The following is a 10,639-nucleotide window of genomic DNA, read 5'->3' on the forward strand; positions in this document are numbered from 1 at the left end:
GCAGACGAGTTTGTAAGTAGTGAACCGGGCCTCTATAGATCACAATGCACTCGATGACCCCATCTATATTCTATATAAATGATGCAATCGGGCTGGGAGGGAGTTTTCAGACTCGTCCATGCATGACAAGATATACACTTATTTCATTCTGTATGTCGAGAAGTTACTATTGCGTTAAATCGATCTATTAGGCATACTAAAATATGGAGTAAAGCCATATCCTCTTCTTACCATATATCTTAAAAACAGTTGCATATGCGACTTGTTTTGACTTACGTTATCCATTTTTATTATATTTATCGTTTTAGATGAGAATTGTACTAGATGCATGTATATTTTGTATTATCCTTCTGTACATAAACAATACTAAAATACCTTTAAATATCAAAAGTGTTTTTACCATGTTTTATTTGTTTATACACATATATTATGTTTATTTTGCATCAATCTACAGAACACTTTAGTATTAGCTTAAAGTTCACTAGTATTTACAAAATGACTGCCTTTAGTATTCTATAGCTGTCCTCACATTGTTAAACAATGCTAAAACCCATATGGATAGGAAACGTAATTTTCTCTAATCACTCTCTTATCAAACACTATTTGATAGTCTTTCCTTTCTGATACAGTTACTAGTTGGGCAGTATCTCTTGCTCTTGAGATTTTGTTTGCATCTACAACTGATACTTTACCCAATGGCGTTTTTGTCACAAATTTCTTTAACACTTCAAAGTTCACATTTAACAAGTTTTTGCAATTTAAGGTAATGCCTCTTATCTTGCAGTGTGTATACATTCCATTCTCGTCAGGTTTTTGTAGCTTGTATGCGTATTTTTTTGCACCGCCTGTCATGAAAGTTTGAATTTCGTTGTTTGGCACCTCATCTGTCAGGCCACCGAGATAATCATCTAGAACAGGTGTCTGCTCACCATCCTTTGTTGTAAATATCACTGAGTCAGTGTCTGCATACAAAGCCCTATTACCCAGACTGTCTAAATAGGAATAAAGCTTTAAGCGAGCTTGAGCCGTTGTATAAGCCGCTATAACGACATTCGTTTTTGTATTTGAATCTACGAAATCACCTGCATACTTCCAGCGCATTTCAACCATTTCGTTAGATACATAGTTTACCGCAGTTACATCTTCCTGGTCCGATGTTAGCTTATCGAAGTAAATACTTGGTTCGGTAACATAGTCCACTTGCTCCATATTTGATCTTTGTCCAAACTTTCGCCAGAAAGAGTTTAGCATAAGCTTTGCTAAGGCACGCATACCTGGGTTTTTCTTAATCTTGTTGTATTCAAGAAGAATTCCTTCTCTTTGGTGGTACATGTTTATATATTTTCGTTTATCTTCTTCTGTTTGACACCACTTTGGCCATCCGCTAGCTTCCTGCTTTATTTTTAGAAATTTGTTGACGTATTCTTTAAATAAACCACCAGTCTTTGTAATTGGATCATATTGTGATAGTTTGTCAAAGTGCCAAACTTCGTAGATTTTCACAATTGTGTACCCTTTTCGTACAGCCGTTTTTATTTCGTCTGTAACCCAGGTGCCAATGAACGAACGTTCCTCATTCGTATGATTACATTTACCCTGATATTTAGTCTCTGTACAGGTTTTACAGAGTTGAAACAGGAGCTTGTTGTGGTTTCTACAAGGTAGCACAGGATGAAAAAGGTTCCTTGGAGGTAATACTTTACACTTCATTAGGCCTTCGTAATCGTCCAATGAAGTGAAGTCATCTGTGATGATGTCAGGGTGTCCTAATGGTATTTTACCAGTTTTGTTGATACAGGGGTACAGGGAGGTAACATCATAATATTTGATATTCTCGTCAACTGTAGCTTCTTTATACATGGTGTATGCCTCTGTACGCCCTCCATAAAAGGCATCGCGTGGTTCTAAAGGTGTAACTATATCCAGCTGGTCTACAAAAGTTTTCATATGTTGGTCTTCTTTTAACAGTTTGTCAAAGTCTGATTCCCATATGCATCTGTAAGTATAGCCTTCACTTTCCAGGTACTTTCTTTTTTCTACTGTTTTGTCGTATAGATCGCCCATTGTCATTTGATTTACAGAATTGATAGTAGACCGAGCGTATTTGGTAGGATTCCCGTGCCAGAAATCGCCATGAAATTCTAACACAACACTTTCACCTTCCTCTGTTTCATAGTATCCGTCAATAAGATACTGTCCGATAGCTTTCTCACCCTCATTCCTTGCATGTTGAATATTTCTTCCTTCAGTATGGGCAATATATTTTATCCATTGAAGCGCTTTTATTTACTGTTTTTGCTCAGGTTTGTATCCATGGTGTGGTGTCAATGCAATGGTTTCTGATTGAAGATAGTTGGTCCAAAATACCAAATTACAAGCTGAAGCTATTGTAATGCAGCGTTCAAAAAGGTCTATTCAAGTAGTGTCTATGAAATCCTCTCGAAACTTCAAGCAGCAACGCTTCAGTATATCCACGTCCGATTTGCAGTAGTCCAGTAGTTCCTTTTGGAAGTCAAAGTTATCATTTTTATGATCTTTAAACCATTTCATAAACTCCTTTTTGTCCGCTGGTTTCATTCCATCAGGGTTATAATATGAAATGTCAGGCAACCTTTTAAGTGTCGCATTCTGATTTTTCTTTCGGTTGAACAAATGTGGAAAGTATCCTTTCTTCAACTCGTTGAACCCAAACATGCCTGGTAATTTTGCCAAAGCCATTACTTTACAAGAAGGTACCGTAAGGCACATGATTTTAGTTCCATTTGGTATAACCTTTGGCTGTACAGCATTTGTATATAAGTACTGAAGTTAAGAATAAGAGTCAATGCCTTGAAAATTATGGCATAATACCGTGGCTTTATAATTGTCTTCTGAGAACAGCCATTGGCAAAACTCGTTAAGGGTGTTTTCTCCGCTGAAGATGAGTTCCCTTGGACCGCAATTTTCACATTCGTCACTTTTATCCATGCAAACTGTGCAAACTTTCTGAGCGACACATAAGTTGGGCTTATGTTCATAGACACCACAGGTAGCTTTCAAACAGTTTTGGCATTTTCCGAAGACATCTGGGTTGTATCCCTCTTTGCACTGAACTATATCTTCCTGTGTGCACTCAAAGTAAAAAAAAATGAACGATTTTGCGTTTTCTATTTGATCAATGATTTCTTCCTCTACAGAACTTGGACAAGCAACTGTTTTAAGTTCTTCTGGCATCATGTAACACAAATGTCCTTCTTCAAAGAAATTTTTGCAAATGTCGCAATATGAATTTCCACAAATGTGTTGTCTTTTACTTAATTTTGTGTTAACCGTCCTACTGCAATCTTTACATCGGTATATAATTTTGCATGTGGAATTTCCTTTAGTCGTAACACGACGGTGAAGGTCAAAACATTCTGCTACATAGAAATATCTATTACAGTTGTTGCAGAGAATCCTATCCTCGTCTAAAAACCCATGGATTTTCCTACAGGCATGACAAATATTGTTACATTTGTGATCCTCTTTGGTGTTGTACCCTTTGCAACACTTTGTACAGTAATAATTTCTTGATACCAAGGCTGCCATACTCGTTATAACATCATAATGGTCATCGTGGTAGTACAAATATAACTTTTTCTCTGTGTCAGGACCTGTGTATATGATACCATTGAAGTGTTCTTTTGATATCACAATGATTTGGTAATCTGTAAGTACTTGTTGAAATTTTTCAATCTCCTCCAATCCACATTTTCCAGGAAGTACATCAGCGTCCTTGTGAAGTTTGTTCGCAAGTTGTCTCTGAATATCACGACCAAGACGAATGCTGTTCCATTGTGCGTGCTGATCGATTTTAGCTTTTGCTGTAATGATGGCTCTCGCGGAGCACAACTCATCGTAATTTTTTCTTTGAATTATTGATCGTTTATCCAAAAGAAATTTTTCTGTGTTAACGAATTTACATCTTTTTCGTGTACCGCCCTCTGGCATGTCAACAAGAGTTACTTCCAAAGTCAATGATTCATCGATGGCAAGATCTTCATTAGATTGGAGAACACGTTCTATTTCTGTCATGAAACGCTCAGGGGTAAGAGTAGGTAGTTTACCAAAAGGTATGATAATAGGGTAGTCCAGCGATGGACACTCCACAACTAATCTTACTAAATCCTTTGACTTAGCTCCCTTGGTGATGTCTTCAAATATGGCTTTGAATATTCTTTTCAGTGTGAGTAGCACATCTTCAGTCACCTCAATATTTTTAAAGTTGACCTTGTATGTAGAACCAGTTGTCTTAAACTTTTCTATCTTCTGCTCTCTAATTTTCCTAACACTATAAAACCGTCTAGGATAATCGTCTTTCCTAAGCTTCTTTACAAGCGGACCTTCATCGGTATTTGTAGAGGACCTTTTTTGTGCACCTCCAGTCTGGTTATGAAACCTATCAAAATGATCGTCTAAGGCTCCCCGTCGAGTAAACACTCGTAAACAATCCGGACAATGATGGTTGTTTTCATCGCTATGTTTTTTCATGTGACGGTCCAGATTATCCCTTCTGGTAAACGTTTTTTTGCAGCTTGGACATGGAAACTTCGGCCAGTGATTCTCAGTCCGTCTGTGATGCAATAGCTGGCTCAGTCTCGGGAAACTGGCCTCACACACGTGACATTGGTAAGCCATGATTGTCAACTGAAAATAAATTGAAGTGCCAATAAGTGATCTGACTATATAAACATTTAAAGTAGATGTGTAATTATGCAAGAAATAGACAGTAGACAGTTTTTACCATATGCATATACAAATATCATTAAATTAAAGAACCTTCATCAGGCGAGACTACATTAAGCCAGGCGAGACTACAAATAACCAGGCGAGACTAAAGTGTACTTGTAATAAGTTATGCTTATAAGTAAACAATTACCTTATCTTGTATTATTCTCTATGTTTCTTAAACACCTGCTTTTACTTCATTTGATTTCCGACGATGATGGCTCTCAATCTGGAAATGAATTTCATAATATGAATACAAACGTATATAAATCATTATTTTGGGCATGCGCATTCAATTTTGATTGAAGGGATTTGATTGGCTAAAAACAGTGAAAGTATCTTTTTCTAAATGATTTAATAGCAGGAGCAAGTCACATGCCATCATTCTGAAGTTAATCATCCTAGGAGCAACATGTATTCTGTAAACTGTCCCGAGTGTAATCAGTGCTTTTCAAGACGGGATGCGATGTTGAGACATAAACATTAAAACATGATGGACAAAACAATAATGATGCGCATTCTCAGATCAGTGATACGTATCTACCACCATCACCGGGGTTGACTAGGACGACACCACCACCACCACCACCACCACTGGGATTGACTAGGACGACACCACCACCACCACCTCCACCACCACCACAGAAGGGTGATATGCCATCAGTTCAATACAGTAGGATTTTTACACAAGGGGACGCTGCGACGACCACAGAAACAAAACCGGTGGTTTTACAACACCCCTTTACCATGATGATATCAGGCCCAACAGGTAATTTTATATCCTTTGTACAAGAAATGATATTTCCAGAAATTTAAGCAGCAGCGATTTTCGCATTTACTAGATATAGAAATCATCGCATACACAATGTGAATTGAATGACCGTAAATAAACTTAACCTTGAAAATCGGATGAGTCAGTTAAGCTTTGTATACCAGTGTTGATAAACTGTCGTCTGCTTTTTTCACCGTTGCACCTTATAATTTAACGAGCTTATATATAAAATGTCTCAAGAAACCGGTTCAAATGGGTTTAACCCAAGTTATTAATTAAGGTTTCCCAGTTTTTCAGTTATAGATGCTATACAAATTCGTAAAATCAGATTTTTAATTGGCAAAGCAGCAAAATTAGGGTACACATTTTTATACTTATATCGTCCGAAACATTTATTATTACGGAGAGAGGTCTAAGTAACACAGCTAATTTATGAAAAATGTATAAGAGCTAAATGTAGTAACACATTATGGAAAATCCGATTTTTAGATATAGCACGCATCTTGGTATTCCAAAGACGGTATTAATCGTTATTTTATTTCCAGCGTGTGGTAAAACGACATTTGTTAAGGACCTACTGCAACATCACAATACTAGAATTCAGCCTACAGTTCAAAGAATAGTGTGGCTTTACAAGAGATGGCAACCATTGTATGGGGTAATACAAAGCACAGTTTACCCCGAGGTGGAATTCTACCAAGGCATTCCATCCGACATAAACGAAGACGAATATTTTGACACAAAGTTAAATAATTTGCTAATTATGGACGATATGATGTCAGAGGCTGGAAAGGACAAAAGAATCACGGATTTGTTCACAGAGGGGTCTCATCATAGATCTTTGTCGGTGATTTCCATCAATCAAAACCTATACGCTAGTAAGGATCCGACACAGAGAAGAAACTGTCATTACCTGGTAATGTTCAATAACCCGGTGGACAAACAATCTATGATCACATTAGCGAGGCAGATGTACCCTGGGAAAAGTGAATACTTTTTAAAGAAGTTTGAGAAAGCAACTAAACAACCCTATGGTTGTCTATTGGTGGATCTTAAGCCATTTACACCGGAACATGCAAGACTGAAATATGATTTAATGTGGATAGACAGAAAATCTACGAACAACGAAAGCCTTACAGAACTGACCAATCAAATAACAGAATCAGATCGAAATTGTATAAAAGGCGAGCAGCAGTCAGATTTAAATCATTTGTCAGTCGGAAGTCAAACTGTGGACATCGCAGGATATAATTGTGAAATTATGGCTGAAAATACAAATGCTTGCGGCGATTGTGGACTTTTGTTCGACTCCTCGCACGATGTACAGAGACATGTAAAACGAGGGTGGTGTGCAGAAAATAACGACACTACGCAACCAAAGAAAAGAAAAATAGACGACAGCAGTGATGGCGAAATGGAAGATAACGTTGAAGAAAATCAGGCTTATCTATCCCTCTTGAAAAAAACTATAAACTGTAACGACGATAAATACGACATATTGTATAATCAGTTTATACAGGACGGAGAAGACGAGGAGTCTGCACAGGAAATGACTGAAGATCGTATTCAGCCGTATAACGAACGCACATTCTTCACAAAATACAAGTATTTGTTGGATTCGTATATTCTGCCACTTCAAAACAGTACACTGCATCAAAAGATTTTACAAGATATACATTCATTAACGCAGAAGCATGTAAGCACTGAATCGGCAATTAAGCGTGTGCTGCGAAAGTACAAGCCTGACTTTAAAGAACTATTCGAGACAGAATTGTCGGACGAGGAAATCGATGAAGACGGCGAGGAGGACGAGTCTGATACTGAATAAAATACTTAATGTATAAACAATTATTTCATTTACGTTGTGGATTTTGGAGAGTGCAGACATGGTTCAATGGGAAAACTATAAAAAGGATTGATTTTGATCCGTCGCATCCTGCGAGTTTCAGCGGACCACAAAAATTGTACAAAGCCGTAAAAGAGGAAGGCAAATATTTCATTGGGATGCACAGAATCCGGAAATTTCTACACAATCAAGAAGCATACAGCCTGCATAAACCTGTAAGAAGACGGTTTCAAAGAAATCATGTGGTCAGTAGCGGAAAAGACGACCTTTGGATGGCAGACTTAATCGATACGGTAAAGTTTGAAAAATGGAACAAAGGATACAAATACATACTGTTAGTTATCGATACATTCAGCAAGTACGTTTGGCTAAAACCTCTCAAACAGAAAACTGGAAATGATATGACAGAGGCATTTAAAGACATCTTCACAAATTCAGGCCGCATGCCGAAAAGATTGATAACTGACAAAAGTATATGTCTTGAACATCTTATAAAATTTCCTTACATAAATACATTATTTACAATCAGAAGTAAAATCAGCCTGGATTTTTTTTTTCAAATGCATACATCTATTCTCAAGACATGACTACAATTATCAATTGTACAATTTCAGGTCAGGAGTTCAGAGCCAAATCAGTACAAGATCTGATGAAAAAATATAATGTCTTATACTCGCCAACACAGAATGAGACAAAGGCGAGCACGAGTGAACGTGCAGTATTGACCTTAAAATCGAGAATAATGCGCTACTTAGCATACAAGGATAACTACACATATCTACCTAGCTTATCAGCAATTTCAAAGTCCTACAATACCACGTACCATAGAACAATTGGAACAACACCAGCCAGTGTAAAAGACGCTAACCAGGAAGAAGTGAGATTAGCCACATATTTTGCACAAAATCCGAGGAAAGGCAAAATCAGCGCAAAACTAAAACCGTTCAAATTTAAAATTGGTGACTATGTAAGGATTACATATTTGAGCAATGCGTTTACTCGTGCGTATGATCAAACGTACAGTGGAGAAGTGTTCCGAGTGTCAAAAAGTTATCACAGAGGAACTTTGCCTGTATACAGGCTGAATGATTTGCAAGATGAAGAAATTAAAGGAACATTTTATGAAAGTGAAATGCAGAAAGTGAACTACGATCCAGATCAAAGCTTTAAAGTTGACAGAATTATAAAGACAAAAGGAAAAGGACAAAATAAGCAATATTTAGTACAATGGAAATATTACCTGAAGAAGTTCAAAAGCTGGGTGAAAGCTAATGACCTACAGTCATTTTAACATACATATATTGTATACACAGATTTTAATTTCTAAACAGAAGAAGCTCTTTTGTGTAACTTGTGTATTGTATTGTATGTCTTGTAAATATCATATAAATAAATTTACATAAACTATATCCAATCTTGTTATTTTGAAAGTTTAAACCATGAAAGGACACTGGCGCGTGCCACTTGTCAAATATGAAAGATGGAATAACACTTTCAAACCTCTTAACCCCGTTTACAAAATATCCTACAAACTACCCGCCTATTTAGTTTATCGTATTGCTGAGTGAATAAGGTCAATTACCCGTAGCAAAACATTAAACCTGGGTCGATCATAAAGAATGTTTAACCATAAAAATATTTATATGAAAAAAAGATTATTATCAGTGTAATATTTTACCTTTATGTACCTGCGGTTTATCTGAACCTTTCTCTTCGTCGTCCCTTTGAAATATGACATACCATTTATACGTAAAAAGTATTATATGTCTTTATCAAAACAAGATTTGACTGGTTAATCTTAATCAAAACATTTCTTGATTGGTTATCTACATATGTTGTTTTCCGCTTCAACTAGATTGAATTTACTTTGTAACTGTGTCAAATAAATAAATGACAAAATACACCAATTTAGAAATAGGTAAATGCAAAATTCAACATATATCTTGTTAAAATGGGATCTCATAGTTACGTTAAAGAATGTTTAATTTGTCAAATCTCTTTTATTTACAGTTTTATCAAGAGTTTATTATGTATAAATCAAATTGGCGATTGCGTAAAAATGTACATCTAGTATGCTTGTTTACCGATATGAGGAGTTATGAACCGTGGACTGTTACTATATTCAAATAGGAAAGTCCAATATTTGATACTATTATTAACTTGACACGATTTCTATATTTGCTCTACATAAAGTACAATATTGTTACTTTGATATATAAAAGACGATATAATAATGAGAAAGTTAGGTAAACAATAGTTGAACGTTTAACATTGAAGTTTAAGCATATTTGTGACTATTATATATTACAACAACCTTCGCTGCTCACATTATTAAGTGGGAATCCAAGATACTACAGTATTTATAGATTCACACCTGACTGGTTCTGAAAACTCCCTCCCAGCCCGATTGCATCATTTATATAGAATATAGAAGGGGTCATCGAGTGCATTGTGATCTATAGAGGCCCGGTTCACTACTTTTGTATATCTATGTATAAATTATGTTTATTTACATGTGAGTGAAATAAATTATCGAAAGTTGAAATTATGATTTGATATAATTATTCAATGACTTTTAGAATGTATTTATATAGTGAATCAAATTGGCATACATTCAGTTAGAGTAACCTTGTTATGAATAAAAAACAGACCTGTAAAACGTACCGAATATGTCAAAATATAAAATCACGGTATATTTAAAATTTGCTAATATAGCGAAAACACTAATCCGCTATAAAGTTCATTTTAATCTCCAAGTGTGAGACTGAAATATAAGCCAGAGGTCTATGCTAGACTTTGTACATGAAAATAAACGTTCACATGTTAGATTAATTCCTAAACGCGTGTTAAAATCATCGTGCAATGTGTGGATTTGTTTTTGATAATGAGAAAAATCTCAAAATATAGCACACGGACCTATTCATTTTATTTCACCAAATTATAGACAATATGTTTAGTGACGACTACCAGCAACTTTAGTGTTATAAGAAATACGACTTTCCAGTAGACGCTCCTTACAAAATCTTGTGTGAGGTCCAAATGTTTCAAATTAATCCAGCAAACAATCAAGCATATTACGTTATCTTTTTTATTTGCCTTAGTCATAGTTTTCGAAAAATCAGGGTTTAATTAAATTCTACATCGTAGAATTACATTTGATCCGGACACGAAAACGACCTTTAACTGAGGTTTCGAAAGAAAGTAATTGCATTTTGTAAGTGGATATCAAACTGTGTGCATTGTAAGTTGGAATAGTCTTGATAAATTATCAAACA

The 10,639-nt window shown here is 35.9% G+C and overlaps 4 protein-coding genes across 4 annotated transcripts; 2 read left to right on the forward strand and 2 right to left on the reverse strand.

The window, feature by feature from the left end:
* Positions 1 to 393: 393 nt before the first annotated feature.
* Positions 394 to 9,773, reverse strand: LOC123531553 (uncharacterized). The gene is made up of 3 exons (XM_045312617.2): positions 9,043 to 9,773; positions 4,898 to 4,975; positions 394 to 4,665 (listed from the first exon to the last, which is right to left on the reverse strand). The coding sequence occupies exon 3, from the start codon at positions 4,654 to 4,656 to the stop codon at positions 2,809 to 2,811; it is 1,848 nt and encodes a 615-aa protein (XP_045168552.2). The 5' UTR covers positions 4,657 to 4,665; positions 4,898 to 4,975; positions 9,043 to 9,773; the 3' UTR covers positions 394 to 2,808.
* On the reverse strand, positions 544 to 2,064 carry LOC128554759 (uncharacterized). The gene has a single exon (XM_053536070.1). It carries the CDS (start codon positions 2,062 to 2,064, stop codon positions 544 to 546), a length of 1,521 nt encoding a protein of 506 aa, XP_053392045.1.
* LOC123531554 (uncharacterized) lies at positions 5,004 to 8,773 on the forward strand. The gene is made up of 3 exons (XM_045312619.2): positions 5,004 to 5,515; positions 6,064 to 7,835; positions 7,979 to 8,773. The coding sequence occupies exons 1-2, from the start codon at positions 5,401 to 5,403 to the stop codon at positions 7,344 to 7,346; spliced, it is 1,398 nt and encodes a 465-aa protein (XP_045168554.2). The 5' UTR covers positions 5,004 to 5,400; the 3' UTR covers positions 7,347 to 7,835; positions 7,979 to 8,773.
* On the forward strand, positions 7,355 to 8,655 carry LOC128554760 (uncharacterized). The gene is made up of 2 exons (XM_053536071.1): positions 7,355 to 7,835; positions 7,979 to 8,655. The coding sequence occupies exons 1-2, from the start codon at positions 7,355 to 7,357 to the stop codon at positions 8,653 to 8,655; spliced, it is 1,158 nt and encodes a 385-aa protein (XP_053392046.1).
* Positions 9,774 to 10,639: the final 866 nt, after the last annotated feature.

The sequence above is a fragment of the Mercenaria mercenaria genome, unplaced genomic scaffold (genome assembly GCF_021730395.1).
Source record: "Mercenaria mercenaria strain notata unplaced genomic scaffold, MADL_Memer_1 contig_723, whole genome shotgun sequence".
In the NCBI taxonomy this organism is placed as follows: Eukaryota; Metazoa; Mollusca; class Bivalvia; order Venerida; family Veneridae; genus Mercenaria; species Mercenaria mercenaria.